A 21884-nucleotide genomic window follows, 5' to 3' on the forward strand; every position below is an offset into this window, starting at 1 on the left:
GTTTACATACAAAAATCATCTGGAAAATTTGATACAATAAAGCACATGCGCCTGACACGGTACAGTGAACCGAAATTGAACGATAGTGCGCACAATCTGGTTGGCTTCTCTAGGCTGCTGGTTGACATTCCAGAGCGTAATTTGATGCTGTGAAAATTTATTATTCGTTGCGAGCTATAACTGTTGTACTGTGCACATTCCTAATATTGTGGAAAAACTATCATTGGATTGTTTAGATATTGACCAATAACAAAAGTGAAGTGATAACTGGGGTTTGCACTTGTTTTTTCCCCGGAAGTTTAGTGAACGGTACGTGTTTGTGCACTACGTAAGCCTCAGGGGTGGGGTTTGCCGAAGATAACTAGGTTAATTTAGCAATTTATACGAATCAAATCATCAAATTTTACCGGAATTGAGAATAGTTTTGTGAATCAAAGAGAACAGTTGTGATACGAATGCATTATTGTAGCAACTCATGCACAGTTAACAAATCTCGCAATGATGTTAATGTAATTAGCAAAGTGGACATCCGAGTGTGGACATACAGAAAGCCTTACAGAAAACACAAACAAATGTTTTGTTTAATTGTGCTAAAATCATAAAGTCTTTTAATTGTTATTTTGTATAAAAATCACTTTTCCTTTTTGTTGCAAAGTAAGGCTAGTATAACCAACTACGTCATTAGAACGGGCATAATATGATGCATCTCACTGTTGTTCTAATGGGTGCTACTCCTCAGAGAAGCGTACGACGAGATGCGCTGAGAGACCAGAGAGCACAAACAGCTGGCCATTCCTTTGAAAACAAACCGCAACAAAATTACTTTGGAAAATCGTGAGATCGTAAGACACACTCACACACGCACACACACCCTTTGCATACTAAGAACGTTTACTCTCGTGCTGCTTAAGGGTCACTCTTGGCTCTACTAGCACGATCCTCAACAATCATCATTATTAGCATGCGGCCTTTCTACCAAAGAGAGCCAGAGAGGGTGTGTGAGCTATTTGGCGCACACTTGATCGCGCGCTTATTAGAGATTTTAAATAAGTGAAAAATAAATTTAGTTCATCGGTGTAGCTTGACCGGTCCGATACACTGCCTTACCGTGCCGAAGGGGGAAATTTTCCCGGTTTTATTTTGTTTTTCCATTTAGTTTCATTTCCGTTCCTGTTTGTTGTGGCCTCGATTTTAGTTACGCTAGTATATCGTCAAAAATTATACGAAATTTTCCGCCAGTTCGAAACAAAGCAAAAGTTGCCTATTTTGTGTACAGGAGTCGAGTTTACACAATTACTAAACACGGGGTTAGTTCTTGTGCAGGTTATCTCATGTGTTGCTTTATCTTTGTTTCTCGAGTGTTCGGTGCAGCTGCTGCAAAAAGCTAGTTGAAAAACATTTGACGTGCAATCGCAATAGCAACACAAAAAAAGAAACAGTTTGCCATTTGCAATTCGCGTCAAACTAGAGCACGCTCAAGGTACGGAAATAGAATATTTGCATATTACCCACCCAAAACCAGTCAAGATTCGTATTCCACAACCTTGTGTGTAAGGACGGTGGGCATATTTGGAATCGAACAGTGTAATCGCAAACGTTTAGTGCAAAAATCAACTTTGAGCTTATGTGTCTCGATCATTTTTCGATAATTTCCTTTCCGTTTCGGTACGATTTTCGTGTGCGATTAGTTCACTGTATATACCACGCCGTGTTTCGCCAACCAGTCGCCAGATCACCAGCACCAAAACACATATGCATAAAATATATCTCCACCTAAAAATAGGTGCTCAACGGTCCAAAAATACGGCGATGTAACCTCAGCGAAAATTTGACTTGACTTTGAACGTCTGTGAAATCACGCTTCTCGGTGCCACGAAACCGCGACAGATGCGCGAGCGGTTCCATTCGAGCGATTCGAAAACAACCAATTCCCAACAGACGCAGCGTACGTACGTGGTAGATCGATTGAATTCATTTAAAGTGTGATTTTCTGATAAAACAGTGTGAAATTTCGGCAAGTTTGCTCGAAAAGAAACGATCAATTCAACGGCAAGGCAGCGAAGTGAAGGTGGCGGACAATTGTCGCGCTCCTCTGACCGATTACGCCTGCCGGAGGTGTCTTTGCTGTAGACAAAACGAAAGTAAAACCATCATCTCCTTGATGAGACGGCTGAGATCATAATCCTTTTTTTTGTTCTATTTTTAACTAAAGGTTCATTAATATTGCACGAAGAAGCGCGAAACAGCGTGCGGTAATAAGCCTTTTGTGCGTGTGTGTAGTGCAGTGGTGTAGTGCGAAAAATCAAGCATTCTTGCCAGTGAATTAAGTGTGAATCGAAAAGTAGCGAGATAAATAGGCCGCCAGATAAAAAGTGTTGCGCGGTGTGGAGTGCTCTGTTATCGTGAAGGATCTAAGGGAAAGCTTTCTGGATCGTCTTTCCCTATTCGTCGCCGCCGATGCATTGAGACGGTGCGTTTATTGCATTGCACCGGTTCATAGGCAATCGTGTTACGTAAGAGCGAGTGGCCATCACCTCACCCTCAACACCCACAGTCGGGGTTCATTCAGAAAGCAAAAGCGCCACGCGGAATTCGGTGCAGTGTGGTAGTGGTGGTGAGAAGCTGTACGCATTTGGTGAGCCGTGTTGAGTGAGTGATTCTTTTCCCTCTGATCCTTCCCCGCCGTGACGTCACGTGTGGCCATCGTCGTGTGTCCATCGTTGTGTGAAACGGCTGTCGCTGGTACACCAGTATGGCCACGGCTACCGGGCATCGGATGGAGTCGAACAGCGGGATGGGGCCGCGAAAGACCATGATCATCATGGTGACGGTCGTCGGGTGTGTCGCCATACTGTGGCCCAAGGTTTTCTATCCCATGATGGTTGGCAATGGGCAGAACAAGAATGTCATCAAGGACCATCGAGGAGCCGGTAAGATCACGCGCGTCGCTTGGTTGATAGCGTGCGTACGTAGCTAGAGTGGGAGTAATGGTGGCATAAATCAGGGATTGTGTAAAACAAAACAAAAAAAAACAAAAATACAATGATGTTTGGGGATGAGAATCTATCTGTTCACCGAATATTCTATCGGGCAATAAAAAATGGGATCATTTATTTTTGGGCATTCCTGTACAGTGTGGCAATGTGTAGGTAAAGATTGAGCATTGTTGTATTGAAATTTACAAAAGATTTTATTGGGGTATAGTTGGTCTTGAGAGTCAAATTCCTCAAGAAACGGAAAAACAAAGCTGTTAAATACCTAGAATACATTGGATTAACACTATTTGATCGTCTGTACAACAATCATTACTGTACACGTGTTACGTTTTAATTACATTTCCAGTCTACGTTATAAATTTAAACAAATGATTTACTTTAATTAGCTTGGAATAAAAATAAATCCTTCAATAGGTCATATCAAAGTTGATTGTATGAAGATCATTAAAAAAATATTACTCACATCATAAATATAGGAACATAAAAAAAGGGAACATAAAGATTTTCTATACCACTTCTATACAAAAGTTATTGTTTAGTTACTTTTTGAACGCAATTTCCCACATTTTATCGGAAATTGGCATATTGTATACACAAAAAAATCAAAAGCATAAGACATTTATTTACAATAAATTATATATAAATAAATTGTTATTATCGTTCAATCTGCTCCAAAGGCATTTTAAATTAGCTAGAGGCGTTTACGGTAAAATTCGGAATGACATCATATTGTTAGAATGTTTAAAATAGTATTTCATTGTAGATAAAAAAGCAAATAGTTTGAGAATATTCATTGCTTTCCTATTGATTTGTAATGCTACCTATTTTGATACGTATTTTTCGAGAATTAAATCTAAGAATATTTCACGTCCACTATCGCTCAACCATTTAATAGACTTAAGAGAGAGCAAAATTGTTTCTTTCATTTCATAATTCCTATTTTTTCCATAAGGAAAGCAATTTCATCAAGAAATTTCATGATAAAATACAAAAAAAGACGTTACCCACAAGGAGTGCATCTCTGAACGATCTTTCGCGGTGTACGTGTGTGAGGATAATGATAACATTCAACCAATCATAGCTCATTCATCCTGCACATAAAGCAGCCATTACCCGATGCAACAAGACAAGCCCCACGGTTGCCTTAACAGAGCAATTACTCAACGAAAGTGATAGTGTAAAGAGCTTTTTCCGACTCTGGAGAGCTATTACGCAGAGCAATAAAAATAACACTTCCAACGCATTATCAAATTTCTTATCCCACTGCCCCCACACGTGCAAGCCGTGTGGGGGTGATGATGATGATGATGTGTGAAAGGCTTGAAACGCCTGCACAACACTACTGCACCGGGGCGTAATTGGTAGCTTTCATCGATTCCATGCAGATAAATCATCCTCTGTTCCGATCATCGGTCTACACACAGGTTGTTGCGGCGTAGTGCTGGACCAGGAAACGTTCGCCAACGCGTCGATCAACTATGCTAGCAGCCAGCAGCAACAGGAGCAGCAGAATCTATTCCGCAAACGAAACTTTGCGCCTTACGTCGACATTGACAGTAGGTTCTCGGGGCAAATGTGTGCGTGTGTGTTACATGCCTTTGCGTAAAATAATCCATCTGATGCAATTGTGACGACACTGCTAACCCCTAAACTGTCACCTAACCTCAGAGACCTTTTCTCAAAACGCACACTTACAGCCAAACAAAAACGGGGAAACTTAAATCGCAATGTAACGCGATGCATATCGTTGATACGGTTCGTTTGCGCCAACAGGGTATTGGGTTCGTTTTGCTTACAGTAACAAAAGCTTTCAGCAAACAACAAAGTGTGCCGTGTTTCCTTGTGCATGATGGCTCGTGGCGCCACATGTCGCGAGTTTTCCGCTTTTTGTCTACGCACATCGTTTCACTGAAATCATTGTTCTTGCAGGTATACGACAGGAACGACCACCTCATTTGCGGCCAGAAGCTATGCATCCTGCGATGCGCGAACGTGGTCGTGCTATTCCGCAGCCCGGCTCCATCCACGGAGGCGATCGTCCCCACTCGGCGCCAAGAATAGTGGAAGGCAGGGTAAGTAACTAAATTGTGGCATGGCATTTCACTTGAATCGCTTATTGAATTAACACATCTAAATTGCAAAGCAGTACTCTCCCAATTTAGCTCACTAGCACTGTATGTACTACTATGCCATTGTTAGCACATCATAAATCGGGTGTTGCATCTTTGTTCTTTTAATAGAAGCCTAAAATTTCCCTTCTCTTCAGAACGAACACAATCACAATTTGAAACTTAGTAGAGTAGTATATGTATCATTCGAGTGATAAGACATTTTTTCACGATTAAGATAGTATATCTCTTTTATTCATTTTCATGGATACCATTAATTATACTTCATTTTATACTGAGGTACAAATTAGTGTGACGATCATTTCTCTGGTACATTCCAATCCAATTAAGCAGATCCTTTCGACTGGGACGCTATTTTTAAAAGCTTTCAAATGTCATCACTAATTACGCATCAAGTAGTGCTCATCCATGCACTGCAAGAATGCTGTAACGACTTGAATGTATGGCTTAAAAAACGAGCTTGTGCCTTAAATTGTGATACGAATTTATTATTTTATTATAAAAAATTTTGAAGGGTTTAGTTGAGCAAGTACTTATGAATTATCGTGCATTTGCATTTAGTTAATGGAATAATTTATGACTAATTGCTATTCACGTTGAAATTGGTATTTCAGGTTATGAATATGTTATTTTTGTATCACGTAATTACTTTACGGTAGGAAAGACACCTTTATCGTAAAAAATAGTGACAGTGAAAAGTAAACAAAATGGAAGATACACAATGATAGATTAAAGATTGACACCTGACTTTAATCCTAAACATTGACAGCGAATTACCGTCGAGAAGTGTCAACAAAAATAATCACCTCAAAATTCTAAAGCTACAATAAAATTAATTGTTCACGGCAGAAAAAGAACAAAATGTTTTCTCATATCAACTTTAACATAGCTAACACATGCCAGCAGCGCCAGTAGGCAAATCTACCAGGGCGCCGTTCAATAGAGGCGTGAGGTGAGGCTAATTGAAAAAAGCATGCACGCATGAAAACACCAAGAACGCACCCCATTCGTCGTACCAGGCTAGACAAACGGTGCGTATAGATGTGAAACGGAATCGTTTCTATAAATATCGCTAGCAGCCGCCAGCAGTGACGGATTCGAACGCCAGCCACACCAACACTTGACTGTGACCTTCAACATTGTGCTCTCAATCATCCCTAGTTCGATAGTGCAATTATGCAACCCAAGACCCAGAGCGTGTAGATGCGCCTGTAAGTCTCGCGTCGTTAGCCTTTTGGGGCGTTCTGGGCACAGACTTCATCCAGTGTTTAAGGCAGTGAACAATGTACGTCTTCGTATATAGTACAATGTCACAAGTGTTTCTTTGCGTTTTCTAGGGCTTTAAAAAATGCTGATCTTGGGATTTCTCAACATATTTGAAATATTTCTATCCCATGTCCTTAGAAGCTTATTATGGAGGGGATATAGAATCTCAAACAAACTAAAACATAATACAATCATTATTTAAATAGGTTACGCTTACACCAGTTTAGTTCACATAATCAATATTATTTCCTTTTCAAACATGCTAAATAAATATTACAACATCCAATAATCAATATTTTTCAATACTATAATACTAAATAAATATAAAACATTTTTTTAAATATTGGAACTGAATTTTATCATCATGATTATGTTTTTTTTCCATAGTTCGCTGCAATTACTTTACATTAAAAAGTTCTTGTTTAGTACCGAGATGCTTGATCTTCCTTACGAACATTATGATTTGTTATCAAGGTTCTTATCAAATATAGCACATGTAAAGTAGACACATTTAAAACTCGAAAAAAAAACAGTTTTATACTGCTCAAATGATACATGGAGCTTACAATATTTGTAAAGAACCTACTAGCAACAATTACAAAAATACATTTTAAGCATAATAAAATACATATTTGTTGAAAATTAAGTTGAACCCCAAATGCTTTAGACACATTGACGATAATGATAGTTTCATCACTCGTTATGTTATGATTTCATCTTGGAGTGAAAATAACTGTGAAAAAAGCTCATTCCAAACCAAAATTAACGATGCATACACTATGAGTGTGTATAGGCAAAATGAGTTTATATTTGCTCATCCTGACACAACACACAGTTTTAGGTGAAAAATAATGACAAATAGATTGTCGCAATATGCATAAATGATTTCAAATGATAATGCTCATATTAAACGGTTGTGCACTAAATCAACATACCAGCAAGCGTGACGAGCGCACACCAACATTATCGTAAGCAAAATTTATTCCGATGATTCAAGTACGTCGAAAGAGACATTTGCTATCCCATGCGCTTGCGGATCATCGGTATCGGGAAGGAAATTATCAAAGTTTCACCCACCCAAGGTTCAAACCGGAGTCGTTGTCTTGGTTGCCTCTTGCTGCTGCTCTGTAAAACTACGAAGATTTTCGATTTCGTTTTTCATCATGCTGCACACCTCTCTTTTGGCCGTCCATTCACCTTTCTCTTTACAAGTCTGCCGGAACGCATGGGCCAAAAATTGGGTTAGAAAAGACATGACGATCAAGGCGCAGATAAGTTGGAGCTGATTTCCAATATCCCAGAAATCTGTTTAAAATTAAACCTTCCATTAAAATGAAAAACTAAAACGGTATCAATTGTCGAGTAGCTAAGGGACCGTTACGATTGAGACACAAAACTCTCTAGAGTTGCAGTAAATTCAACACCACGTGACCAATTCACCAAAATGCACCGATAGAAGCCGTGATAATAATGAGCAATAAAAATGGACAGCCTCCGTATTGCATCTACTGCGCAAATCAATGTGCTGGCTGCAATGGATTGGAAACCTATCGGTCACCAGTGTATGCTCCGTGCGTAAGATTTTTTTCTTTTTTTGAAAGTTGTGCCGAAAACGAAACTGAATTAAAACGAGAGTAAATTGGATTTTTTGTCTATTAGCATTTTCCAAACGTTGTAAAAAAAAACCTCACACCCGCGAGCAGCGGCTGTGCAGTGGGCAAACAAATATGGAAAAAGACATCAGCCATGGGGGAGAGAGCACGAGAGTGTGAGAAATGGTTTCCTACGTCCGCAAGCCAATGACCGATCTGGCGCAGTGCAGCGGAATGTACTACTGAATTCAGCACGCTTTTCCACCTTCGCTTCGATGCCACGAATGGGCTTAGCTCGGCTTGATTCAGAGAGTTTGAAAGTCGGCTGAGCGATTGCAGATTGTCACCATAATGTGTAGACAATCGATCACACAGGGGATCATTTAAATTCGCGATCTTATCACAAAGTGACTGCTTGTTGCAGTTTTTGGTTTTTAATTATATATTTTTTGCTATTGCTTTCGCTATTGAATGCCTGAAATGAACATAATTGATATACAAAAGATGACATGTTTGCATTGAATTGGCGACATCGACGAATTTTGGAGGATTGCTTTACATAGCGTAACTATCTTGATCTTTATTGATATGATCTTGATAGTTGGACATTGGCTTCATAGTTTTATTTGTGTAAAATATTCGGATAGTTAACATTTTGTACGTGTCGATCGAACCACGTCATTTTCATGATAGTTTTGATAGTGCATATAATAGATGAGTCCATTGATTGGAATTGGATTAATTTGCGTTAGATTCAAGATATTTTTACTTTCCGGATACAAACATTATAGTTTCAACAAAAGCTTACATTATTTGCACATTAAATCGATCAATTTATTGGCACGATCGGCACTATTGCTGACCTTATTCATATTTTTAGTCATCTTTTCAATCGCGCAGCTTCATAATTTATAGCTAAAACTCAAAGCTAAAGTGGGTATGCCTGCATCTATGTGTGTGTGTAAATCAATAGAGGGGAAAATACATTTATCATCACGAAGGTGGAAAAGGGAGCGAGGCTTGGCGGTGTGGCGACTTTCAATCGTTTCCGAACTGCCGATCGCCAGATGGCTTTCATTTCCACCAGTGTTGGTGTGTTTTACTCCGTTCGCCGGCTTCTTCGGCGGAGATTGCGGTTTTCTTCGCGGCCACCGCACAAGAGCAGGCGTCGTCCGGCACGAACATTCCCCTGTGCCAGCGCCCCACCGACACACGCTCACACAAACCATCAAGAGGCAATGGAAAACTGCACCGATTGAGCGCAGCCGAGCAAACAAGCAACCAACCCCGGAAAACCAACCGCACCGTCAATTGTGCGCGATCTTTTCCCGGTGACGGTACGCAGTCACGCAGAGCTTGTGAAGTGAAAATCTGGTGAATTTTTTGGATAGTTGTGTACGTGATTGTTCGTGACCGTGTGTCGGTAGTGACCCCGTCACTGGTAGTGTTCCTTGAAGCTGATGCTGAAGTGTTTGTGGTGAAATAGTTGTTTGACCGATCGAAATCAAAGTTTATAAACATATTTTGTGCAAACGGGAGCCAGACTCTAAATTTCGATCGGATACAGTAAGTTTCAAACACGAAGAACTGTATGTGGTATGGTTGTTACGGCTGGCATGTCAGTGGATGTATGATCGATCTAACGGCACACGTGTTTTCTTCGCGCTGGGTGAATTTCATTTTACAACTGTTAACATCTCGCGCGGTACATTACCGGGATGTAAAACAGTGTAAATGATGAGGTTTACATCGTGGTTAAGCAAATTGAGCTAGCATGGTCAAGCATGTTCGTTGAGTTTTTCAATTGAATTGACCAGGAATGATAAAAAATTGTTTGAAAAATTATGTTTTCTACATTCTATAACAAGTGAAGTGATACTACGTTGGATGTTTAAGTACCCTGGCCGATTACTCAATTTTATATTAAAAACTATTCATTAATAAGATGATACTATGAATCATTTTAAACGAATATCTCGAACGAATATATCCACAATGTTCTATCAGGCGTCATTCCAGAAAGAAATTCGCAACTAAACATTAACATTATGATGTTTCGAACATTCCATTGCACCATTGCAAAAAGAAAACACTATTGATCTCTGATCTCTTCTTATAAAGTAACTGGTTTACAGCAACAAAATTATCCATAACTAACATTTACTGCTAATACACACCGCGCTCTGCACTCTGTCCCTAATTGCATTCTGTTTGTTGTTTCTGTTCTCTTCCTTTGCAGCCCGGTCCCATACCTGGTATGCGCCCACCTATGGGAGCTGGATCACATCAAGCAACCAAATCAGCCAACTCAATGGGTTTCATAATGCCACTCTATACCATCGGTATAGTTTCATTCTTCATCTACACCATTATGAAAGTAAGCACGCCTTTTTACTTGTCACTGCCGCCGCGGTACTTGTATACGGAACGGAACTTGGTAGTTGAACCCATACGTAGGCAAAAGTTAACATTGCACTTCCGGCCGGTCGGTTGCGATCGGTTTGCTTCTCTCTTGGGCATCCAAGGCCGAAACCGATCGATGTTGCTAATCGTTCTTTCTTTTCTTTCGCTCTGCCCACCATGACTATAGCTAATCTTCAAGAAGACGCCGGCCACACCGTACACAGAGGTGAAGCCGGATCCGGTATTCCGCAACGAAGTGTTCACCACGGAACAGTACATCAAGCGACCGGACGACGGTACGACGAAACTAGGTAAGTGTTGCAACAAATTTTTCCCCGAACTTCCCTCAAAATCCAGTGTCTCATCAAGCCCATCAAGCCCACGCAACCCCCTGTTTCCTTCTCTCTCTCTCTCTAAACGCACACGTATTGTCGGTCCTTATTCACGCGAGGGGTTTGAAGTTAAAAGTGTTGATCGAAGTACCACTCGTCACGATCAAAACCGAATCGCCACCGTATTGGATCTTCATGTGTTTTCCACCTTCGCCACATTAACCACCAATGTCTGAGTAGCATTCTCATCAGCAGCATCATCATCGCGATCTTCATTGCCCTTCTGCTTGGAACAAAATCTATCTATCCTCCCCTCACTCCAACCTCAGTATTTGCATATGTTTCCAGTTCATCTTCGCTTTTTCCAGCGAAGTATATTCTGAGACTGAAATAGCTACAAATGCGAAAACATTTAATTTCTTCACTCGACCATGTATTCCCATCTCACTCCCATGCATAGAATTAATGTTGATGATACTCTCGTGCATATCTTTCAACGTACTTGCACAATACTCATACTCCGTGCCTAGGTTTCAAGCTACCCCTAATGCCAATCATTCTTAAATGTGTTTCTACTTTCCTTCCCCCCTTTACACGCTCGCAAAAAGCCTGGAAAGATCATAGCGCAAGTAAGATCGTAGCTCGCATTTTCCACACAAATACACACATACACACCTTGACGATGAGCTCCTTGACTATCGCTATGCAAGTTTGCACCACACACTCTGCATGCAGTATGACAGCAAATGCTGCGTATACTTTGGTTATGCTTTTCATCCTACATATTATCATGGTCCTGTTTTTCGTAAGGATGCAAATTATCTACAAATATGTCCTTTTACTACCTGCACAATGGAAACATTCGATTTCTGCTGGTGGTAGTGTCTCTTTGTCTCTCTATATCACACAACACACGCAGACATACACACAGAGCTTAATGTTCATCCCTGATGCAGCATAACCTGGCTAATCGTTCTATATTAGCATATTTACTCGTAGATTGCGAGGCTAGGGTTCGTCTTCTTGTATTATTTCCCTAGCAAGTGGAAAACAGAAACATTTTGTTTGCCGTTGTGTTTGCGCAAATCCCGACAGCTCCCTGCGTTTTTCATTCGATTGAAAGCATTAAAAATGATAGCAAATCTTAAGTACAAAGTTTTGGATCATTACTAATCGTACCCTTGCGGGGTTAGCTTCGGCACACTCGCTTCTTCTAGAGTTCCAGTCCGTTAATTCCACGCGAAACCATTTAATGCTAAGGATTTCCCACCGACACTGTGTTGTATGTGTGTGTGTGTGCTAGTGTGTGCAGTTTTATTTGTTAGTTTTCTATGTATGCCAGTGTTTTATACTATACTCTTTTCAAACGCTTGCTAATTGGCAATTTAATTGCACCGAACCGTAAACCAGATAAATTTTAGTGCTGTACTGTGCTGGTGTACAGTCGGGACGGCACTGTGTGGGAAGAAATGTGGCCTCAAGGTTAGACCGGTGTGCTTTCGGGCGTGCACCGGTGATTTTATTGCGAATTTGATTATTCGTTCTTTATTGTGGCTGGCAGACGGCGAACGGTTGCAGCCGCATGCATTATTGCAATTTTTTTTTGCTTTTTATCCATCCCTTATGGCCCGCACTTTAAGCGGTGGTTGTAATAGCTGTCGATTTATTTGACCGTTTTTTTTTTCGTAGGAAAATGATCCAATTGGCTTAAGCCGTAACTAAGACGCGCACATTTTTCTGCCAGCAAACAACGCTCAGTTTTGGCAGCTGATGAGCTAGAGTTTTGACTTCAATTAGCAAGCCGGACAACTTTTGAGGGGCACTTTTTGCTCTTCTCTTTAAATGCGCTTCCCAGCTTGCGGTCTGTACAGTTGATTTGTGAAAGGAACAATCTCTTTCTAAGCCGTGGTGCCCCTTTTGTGATTCCTCCCAATTAGTTTCGAAAGTCTCCAGTTACGCCTCATTGGATCGGTGGTGCGTGTCCGAACTCCCGTTTACCGAGTGCAGTTGTAGATTTTCTTCGCGGCTAAGTATTTTTGCCCAATGATACAGCGGTTGTTGCAATGTTTTAAGCTCGATCCCCAGGGGAGGAAGCTCGATCTACCTCTACTTCTTAAGGATGCACAACTCGAGCATACCGCCGGTGTGTTGCGTGTTATTACTGTTCGTATGATTTGTGTATCCCTTAAATTTTTTGTTTGTTTTCGTTTGTTTGTTTTGTGTTGCTATTTTTGTTTATCATTTTATTTTTAGACCAATCACATGCAACGGCAGCCACAAATGGTGAGCTAGTTGTTCCGGTTAGCGTTTCGCCGGTCAGTAACGCTGTACTCGCTGCTGAACCTGCTTCTTCGATGCAGTCTGAACTTACGATCGACTACGAACAGCTGTCGAAGCAGAAAGAAGTTGCAAAGCCCGATGAGAACATTGTTGCTGAGCGAATCGCCTTGGTACAGGAACCCGCTAGTGTGGAAACATTCGAAGCGACCGAAACTGTGTCTGAGGAATGTGTGGAAGAAGATCACGACCAGCAACCACCTCACGATCCCACTACCGAAAAGGTAGTCGATGGAATCGTTGTGCAAAAGGTTGTTCCGGTCGATGCATCTGCTGAACCTTCTCCCCGCCCGGTTGTAGATGATATTGAAACACACGAACCTACCATTGATAGTGCAGCTTCGAGTTCAGCGGATGACAGTGGCGTTGACACGGTAGATCATCATGACAATGGTCAGGTTGAGAGCGAAGTTATTGCTGAACCTGTGATAGAGGAAGTAATGGTAGTGCAGCAAGTGGCAGTGCAAAACGCAGTCATGGTTCCCAGAACGGAAGATGAACTGAACAAGATAGAAAAAATTGATGAAACTGAGATAGCTGATGAAAAAACTTTTGAAACAACGGAAACGAAGCAAATCGAAGCAACGAACATGTTTGAAGTCCAGGAAAATATTCAGAACGAAATCACACAAACCGAAGAAAGGGTGGAATCTAGCGCTGGAACTGGTAAACAAGAAGAGATGCTGGAAATTGCACCAGCAGTTGTATCAAATGATGATACGAAGCTGTCAATTGCGAAACCGTCAATTGCTGAAGAAATCGAAACACAAATCATCCAAGAACATGGTGAAGATGCGAATAGTGTTATACCGATAGATCAATCGGAACATAAAGTTAATGAAGCAGATAGCGAAATTTCCGAACGTATTGAATGTGAGGCGAATAAAGTTTCATTTGAAGTCCCACCATCAAATCAAGAAAACGAACAAACTGAAGTTGCGATTGAGCTACCTGTTGATTCTTTGAAGGTTGAAGCTGTATCAAACGAAGAAATCGTATCTGAGGATAACATTGGTACGATCGACCATGCAGTGACAGAAGTGAACGAGGTGCTGCAAGATGTTGCCTTGAAGGTTGAAAATTATCTTGAAGCAGTTGTTGCCGAACAGCAAAGTACCGAACAACTTGAAGGAAATGAAAATGACACACCTCTAGACACTGACACATCTGTTTTGGTTCATAAAACTGTCGAAGAGATTACACTTACCGCAGAACAACTTGTGCAGGAAGTGCTTGAACAAGCAGAGGAGCTTGCGAAACAGCAAGACGCTGAGTTCCCTGAGATGCCAGAATACAATCCTGCTACTCAGAAACTCGTTGACGGTATTGTGGTTGAAAGATTTGATCAGTTAGCAGCGACATCAAACCTTGCTACTGATCCGACAGTACCCCAGGATACCGTAACCGAAGAACAACAAACTCCTATCCAAGAACAGACCGTAGATGAGCTAGAGCTTGCAGTCTCCATTGAACAAACGGGCATTGAGGAGGACGCTGGTGAAATGGATTCGATCAGTGAAGACACATCACTAAGTGTAGCATCGGTAATCGAGACGCAACCAAAGATGAACGAATCGGAAGAGTCCAATACCGCCTTGAATGTGCTGAAAACTACGGACGAGATGACCGATAGTAGATCCAGTGAGGTAGCAATTGTTGAATCTAAGGAACCGACCCTGAGTCAGGCGACGGTTGAAACGGTAGCTGCATTCGTGGAGCAAGTTGATGTAAACGAGCCGGGAAACAAGTTTGGTGCAGCTGTAGTTGACAGTGTTGAAAGCAATGTTATCATTGAAGAGCAGCTGATAACGATGGATACAGAACAGCAAGCCACTCTACCGGAAGCCCTCATTACGACGGAAGTGATGGCTGGTAGCACTTCAAGTGACCCCGTGTTTGTTGAAGTTAACGATCAACCGACGGTTGAAGTAGAAACTGTACTTGAAGGATCGGACAAGGTCGATGAAGCTGGTATAGCTGCAGCTGATAGCAACGATAACAAGAGTGTTTCGATTGAAGAAGTACTTGACGAAGCGGCCATAGTCGATGAGGTAGAGGGCAAGGTAATTGAGGAATATATCATACCCATAAGCATTGAAAAGGCTAGCACGTCTGATTCGATGACCATTACTGAGGTCACCAGTGACGATGCGATAGTTGAGTCGCCAAACATTTCCAAGACGACAAGCAATATGCCTAGTCCTTTGATTACAGCCATCCCAGTGATGGATACCATAGATGAAAAGCACGAATCCACTGAATTAGCGCACGAACCGCTGGCTGAACAGGAGAAGCACTCTGAAATTTCACTCACAACGCTAGAGCACGTCACTAAGGAAGCTTTGGTTGAACGCACGCTAAATGAAGCCGCTGCTGTAGTGAACGAAATCGAATCGATCGTAGATCATATCATTACCGAAAAGCTCATCCACAGTGGGGCATCTGATGCGATAGCTATTACGAATGGTGTACAAGAATCATCCCCTCAAGAACCCCCCAGATTGGCCGCTTCCGCTGCACTGGTTGTTGAGGCGATCGAATCACAGTCATCCGGTGTGCACAGCATGGTTTCTAATACAGACAGCACCCAGAACATGCAGACCATTACCGTCACTAATCAGCTTTCCACTAACCTGGACGAAACGATTGGCAATACTAATCTACCTGCTAGCGATTCCCTGCCAATTGTTTCATCATCAATTGCACCCGCATCAACACCATCATCTGAAGCATTTCCCGTTCCCGAACCAACGACGTTGAGTCCTTCCGTAGCCGTGCCGAACGGTGTCAGTGAGACACAAAGTATCAATTTTGTCGCAGATGAGCAGCGAACCGAAGTTACCGCTGGTCAGGGTTCAACCGATGCCGTTGCCAGTGATGCACAAGGCACCACGAGCACCGCCGAGCAGAGCGTCGCAGTCCCGGAGCCGGAGAGCGGATCTACTACTACCACTACAACTACAACTATTGGCCAAGTACCGACCAGTGTCAGCAACGTTACTAATCCCAAATTTCTCACCTTGAATCTAGCTAACTATAGCACTAGCGTCAGTAGTGGTAACAATAGCAAAAGCTCGTCATTGTCGATAGCTAATCTCTCACAATCGGGACCTTCGTTGGCTGGCGGCGATAGTGCCGACCAGCTGATGGAACTCGAACTGTTGCGTAAGAAATTGGATGAAACGGAACGCGCTATGACTAAAATAATCGCCAATATGGGCAACATACCCAAGGGCCAGGTTAGCTAATTTGTTTCCTTCTTTGTCCTTAGTTTTTAAACACAGTTTTGTTTGTCTGTTGTTACACTTCATATCATTTTGATTTTAGTGACACTGTTTCATGCTGCTTAGTTTTATCATTCGGGTAATCTTTTCGCTGATCGCTGATAACTTAGGTTGGATGAGAAGGTTCACTAGCTATTGAAAGATCGGTCGTTTATTGAACAGCTGTGCCTTCGTGTGAATACAATGACGTTTACGTACATGCTAAAATAAATATAATTTTCGTTCCCTTATCGATCGAACAGTAGGGGACCAAAAATGATGTCTTTCAATTAACTTTACTTGCATAAAAATTTACAATGATCACATGACGAATATGTTAGAAATGTTAGGTCCGTTTTCATACCTATTGTGACTTTCTTTTGATGCTTTAGTTTTGTGCAAAGTATCTCCAAATTTTTCTGTTCGCTAAGTTGACATCATCTGGGACATCAGTCTTTCTAGAGTATTTAGAATGATCGATTGGTTTATGCGATGTGGCGAAGCTACCTCAGAATCATCCGATTCTGTAGTGTACTCCTGATGATTGGTTTTGGTATACGATGGTTCATCTGTCGGATGCAATGATATATTTGTTGGTCCTTTTGTAGCTTGTAGAGATGACACTTTTGAGCCGGTCTCATGGTACAGTCGTCAACTCGTACGACTTAATAACATGCCCGTCATGGGTTCAAGCCCCAAATAGACCGTGCCGCCATACGTAGGACTGACTATCCTGCTATGGGGGGAAATCAATAAGTCACTGAAAGCCAACCCCACAAGTGGGGTTGGTAGGCCTTGACCGGCATCGGTTGTTGAGCCAAAGAAGAAGAAGAAGAGATGACACTTCAGGATCATCCGTTTCTCTAGAGTATTCTATAGAATCCATTGTTTTATACGATGATTTGTCTGTCCGATATAATGACGTACTTTCTGGTGTTTCTTTCACTTGTGGCGACGTGACTTCAGAATCATTCCTTTGCGATTTTATGGAAGTATCCACAAACTCAGATGAAGTCACCCTCGTAGTTTGTTGAACGAGTTTAGGAATTTTCGTTGTTTTATCTCGAGGACTAGCAGGATCATGTTTTAATTCCGGTAAACTTGTTTGCACATAAGCCGATACAAAATGCACTAAACTTTTCGTTTGGGTGTAAATGTCCACAAAATTAACTGAGTTAACGAAATAACCTTTGTCTTTATAAAACATTCTCTCGGGCGGTAAGGCACTCACTCTCAGTACAAAGTGTAATGAAATAATAATGAACAGTGTATGATACCCTGTCATACTGCGTAGGCTTGTTTCCTCTCGTTGGTACTTTACAATTTGGACGCAAAAATAGTATTATCATGTGTCACTCGCACTCTCTTAAATACTATGCAGGGTATCAGTATATCTAATCAACATGTGGAAATTAAATACACAGAACGTGATGCCGCAAAGTTCAACCTTCCGTAGCATGTGCGGTTAAAGGCAAACAAAGATAATGAAACTAAAACAAAAGGAATTAAAGAGCCTCTCGAGATTGGAGTAGCCGCAACATATGGTACCAATTAAACGACCGATCAATTTGCTAACGAAACCCGACTATCCAATCAAAACTAGTATGATACGTTCATAATATCATTGTCATTCATGAACATATTATGCTGCACACCATGCGTTACTGTTTTGTTGGAGGTGAAACATTTCACCGGCTGGCTACATTGAGAAACACATGCATAAAAGGGCATATTCGAGATAGTTTGCTTTCTATTTTACTATACGAACAACGCAGAACATGGCTCGTTAGTTATAGTTTGCTAATGTTGGCCATCGGCTAGATCGGTGTAGTGATTCCAGTTGGATACGCTTCTTTTGTTAACGACACCTTTCATGCAGTCAATATCAACATTTCACCGGTCGTTTGTACCGCTAGTCTTGCTAAACTAATTGATATGAACTATCTTTCATTTCACGTTTTTCTGCCACTCGTCTGGAAACCAATAATGATACAATAAAACTTCTTCGCCAATTCAATGCGCTACCACAACCATATTTATCCTTTCTTATCTCACTACTACCAATACTCAATTAATAACTGAACACGTAACCAATGCAATGATTCACCACAATGTCCTGCCGTTTGAATGACTGAAACGTAAACACACACGCCACACCTATACCCCTACCACACACATACCTGGCATACGTGTACGTTTTTTGTTCACTCGTCTTCGCAAAATCTCTCCGCAATCCTTAATTAACAGTCGTCACGGCTATTCAAGGTCTAATTACCGCAGCAGACGAACAGTTGCTGAAGATAGATAACATTAAGAAACAAGCGATGAACAACGCAAGCAAGGTTAGAGTGCATCTTTTTACTATCTATGTATTTTGTTACTGCATTTAATTCAAACGGTTTTATTTACCCCTTTCCCTTACTAGCTCCGTTCAATTTTGCGTTTGCGTTGAAGTGGTTATGACACACGTTTAATGTTATAGTATCCAACCCCAACAACCCAACAGCCTCCTGTTTATAGTCATTGTGTAGATTACTATTTGAGTATAAGGACAATCTGGTAGGGCAGCAAAAGCCCTATAATATTGAGACCACGCAAGTGGATAGAATAAAAACTATTGACAGCGTAGAATAGACAACGGATAAACTCAAAGGCTAACTATTCAGGAGGCTCTGTTTTGGGAATCTTCTCTAACACACGAAACACGATACCCAAAAACCAACCACAACCACAACATTTTCATAAAAAAAAGAGTGATTTGTCTTTTTGTTACCACTACTCAAAATTTCAGTATAACATTAACCACATCTATCCTATGATATTTTTCGTTTTTGGAGCTTTTCTTTCCATTTACTTTCTTTTTTTTTGTACGCTTTTTGAAGAGCCTCTATTTCAAAAAACTTCCTAACTATACTGTCGTTTGGTTCTGCAATTTTAAGTTTCTTTTTTTTTAAAGTTCGCTAGATAACATAACTGTGTTTTGCTTTCGTTTCTTGACGCCTTCTCTAATGCAAGCGTTTGCCATGCGACTGTAACATAATGCTAATACCCATTCTCTTGACATTGGTTTTACTTCTACTGGCGATTCGTCACATGTAAATACGATACGGCAGGAAACAAACGTAAACGGGGATGAGCTCGCAACCGAAGAAAAAGAAACAACCTCGGAAGTGAATGCTACTGAAGATAAGGTATCGAATGGGCATGTGATCAAGCCAGCGGAAAATGCTGCCGAAACTACATCCGCAGTACAGGACACGTCGGGAGGCGAAACATCCAGCGCCACCAGTACGCCGGAAAAGAAACCGAAAAAACGAGACACCAGTACCGAGCGCGGAACTGTTAAGGTTATGGCGATGGAGGTGACGGCCCAGCGCGAAAATGGCAAGCGTCTTAGCCGACCATCAACGCCTCTGCTGCCGATGAGTGGACATTCGGACACGGTAAGAAACATCACCTGATTTGTATTTGCAACAAGGGGCACGATTAAACAGAGTTTGTTTTCACATTATGGTAGGCAAACGCACCGACAGACGAACAGGAGACAAGATCGATCGTTCTCGATGGCCGGTTACCGCACGATTCAAAGATTTTGGTGTCGGATGCTGAAACAGCGGTGGAAAAAATGGAACCGGAAAACTCCGAGGAAGAGGATGATGCACCGGTAAGTTGGATCGTTAGAGTACATACCGAAGCATTCTTCTTCTTCTTTGGCTCAACAACCGATGCCGGTCAAGGCCTGCCAACCCAACTTATGGGGTTGGCTTTCAGTGACTTATTGATTTCCCCCCATAGCAGGATAGTCAGTCCTACGTATGGCGGCACGGTCTATTTGGGGCTTGAACCCATGACGGGCATGTTGTTAAGTCGTACGAGTTAACGACTGTACCATGAGACCGAAGCATACATTGAGCTTATTTTCTTTTTCCAGGTGATATTGAGTGGTAAAATGACATTGTCGTTGATCAACATGGATTTCATCGAAAAGGATGCAACCGGTACTGTTGCAGTCGGTGGTACGCAAACTTATAATTCCTGTAGCTAGCTTCAATCGTGGAAAGTATTATAAAACATTTCTCAATATATTCTTTTGCCAGAAATCGTCACGGAACTACACAAACCTCAAGAAGAACTTGCGGCAGCTGTCTCTAAGGAAAGCGAATAGGCAAGCAGGGCGTCTTGCTTCGGCAAAACCAATTATAAAACAAACCGAAGGCGTACTGTTTCGTTCGAGAAACTGCAAAAGTATAACGTGTATAATGAATAAGTATATTTTTCTATTGCCGTAAAACCATAACTCCATCACTGTTTGACGGACAGGGATTGCGTGTAAACGAAGAAGTGAGTCCGAGTCAATAAATTTACCTTTAAATAGTACACTTTTTAGCCATTTTCGTTGAGAGCTTTACGCGCAATGTTGCTCAAGAATGTTTGAATTCTAACACGATGTGAAAGACTTTACTGATGCCAAAATTAAAGAAAACGATAACGAGATGAAACGATGCTCAACTGCATGTAAACTGTTGTAACTGACGGTAAATGTGTTGATGGAATGACAGACAGGTACTGTAAGCCCATTGTAGGTATCGCTAAGAAACCAGCAGCAGCTTCAGAAAAGGTTTTACCGATTAGCGTCGAAGTCCCGGATGAGTTTGTCTGACAGGTATTCAGTTATTTGTTAGGCTATGTTACGACTCGTTTTGCTGACAATGCTCATACATACTTTGCATAGAGATTACACAATAAGAGACGGCACATAGTTTCCAACGTTCACGTTTATGTTTGTTATCTTGCTTCGGTTATTCGTCCACACTTTTTTAAAACGATAGTTTTCAAATCTCAATGTACGACTGAGAGGAATAGAGTCAGGCCGACCATATTTATTGATCGCATAGTTTAGTTTATCCGTAATCATCATTCAACCTCATAAAGATAGCACAAATAGAGGGTAGTACTGTAGAGCATTATCAAGCTAACCAAAAGCATTATACCATTTTTCTATTTGGTTCTGTTACAATAAATGAACTATGAACGAGCTATGCCTGTTTGTTGTATGCAATGTATGCGTTTTTCTACGTGACTAAGAAATATTACACTGGATGTATGAATTGATCGTGAAGGCGAGTTATGCAATAAAATGGGATAAAATAAATAAAAATAGTATCATCCAAAATATACCACAAAAAAAACTTGTTTTTATTCGTAACTTCAATTACCTAAAATACAAAAAAAACAGCAGCCAAACGATCTCTTAGAGCAGCGGTCGGCCAAATCCGGCCCGTGGGCCAAATGCGGCCCGCCGCAACATTCAATCCGGCCCGCGAAAGGTTTTGACTGATTTTGAAAGATGGGAAGAATCTATTAGTATACAAATTAGTGAATATCTTTTAGAATAACATTTGATACCATCGTACTCTTTCAACTTTAATTAAAGTACTTTGGAATTACGGATCGATCTCCCGGCCCAGATAACTCAGTAATGTAGCCACTTGTCTGTCTTCATTTTTAGCTTTTTTTGGAACCTCAAAAAATGATCCTGGGCTCTCTTGCGATGCTTTGATTGTTG

General features: G+C 41.3%; 1 protein-coding gene across 16 annotated transcripts; it reads left to right on the plus strand.

Annotated features, from left to right (window-relative positions):
• Window positions 1–142: 142 nt before the first annotated feature.
• On the plus strand, window positions 143–21493 carry LOC121594070 (mucin-22). Of its 16 annotated transcripts, none has more exons than XM_041916979.1 (11): window positions 143–328; window positions 2213–2930; window positions 4421–4552; window positions 4926–5068; window positions 10223–10360; window positions 10574–10697; window positions 12972–16294; window positions 19432–19761; window positions 19836–19982; window positions 20250–20334; window positions 20416–21493. In XM_041916979.1, exons 2-11 carry the CDS (start codon window positions 2753–2755, stop codon window positions 20481–20483), a joined length of 4668 nt encoding a protein of 1555 aa, XP_041772913.1. In that variant the 5' UTR covers window positions 143–328; window positions 2213–2752; the 3' UTR covers window positions 20484–21493. The 16 variants fall into 16 exon arrangements, 14 of the variants coding, with proteins under 14 accessions (XP_041772913.1, XP_041772912.1, XP_041772910.1 ...); XM_041916978.1 differs by having other exon boundaries at window positions 143–309; XM_041916976.1 differs by lacking the exon at window positions 143–328 and adding an exon at window positions 1056–1323.
• The last annotated feature ends 391 nt before the right edge of the window (window positions 21494–21884 follow it).

Source organism: Anopheles merus, chromosome 2L (genome assembly GCF_017562075.2).
Source record: "Anopheles merus strain MAF chromosome 2L, AmerM5.1, whole genome shotgun sequence".
NCBI lineage: Eukaryota > Metazoa > Arthropoda > Insecta > Diptera > Culicidae > Anopheles > Anopheles merus.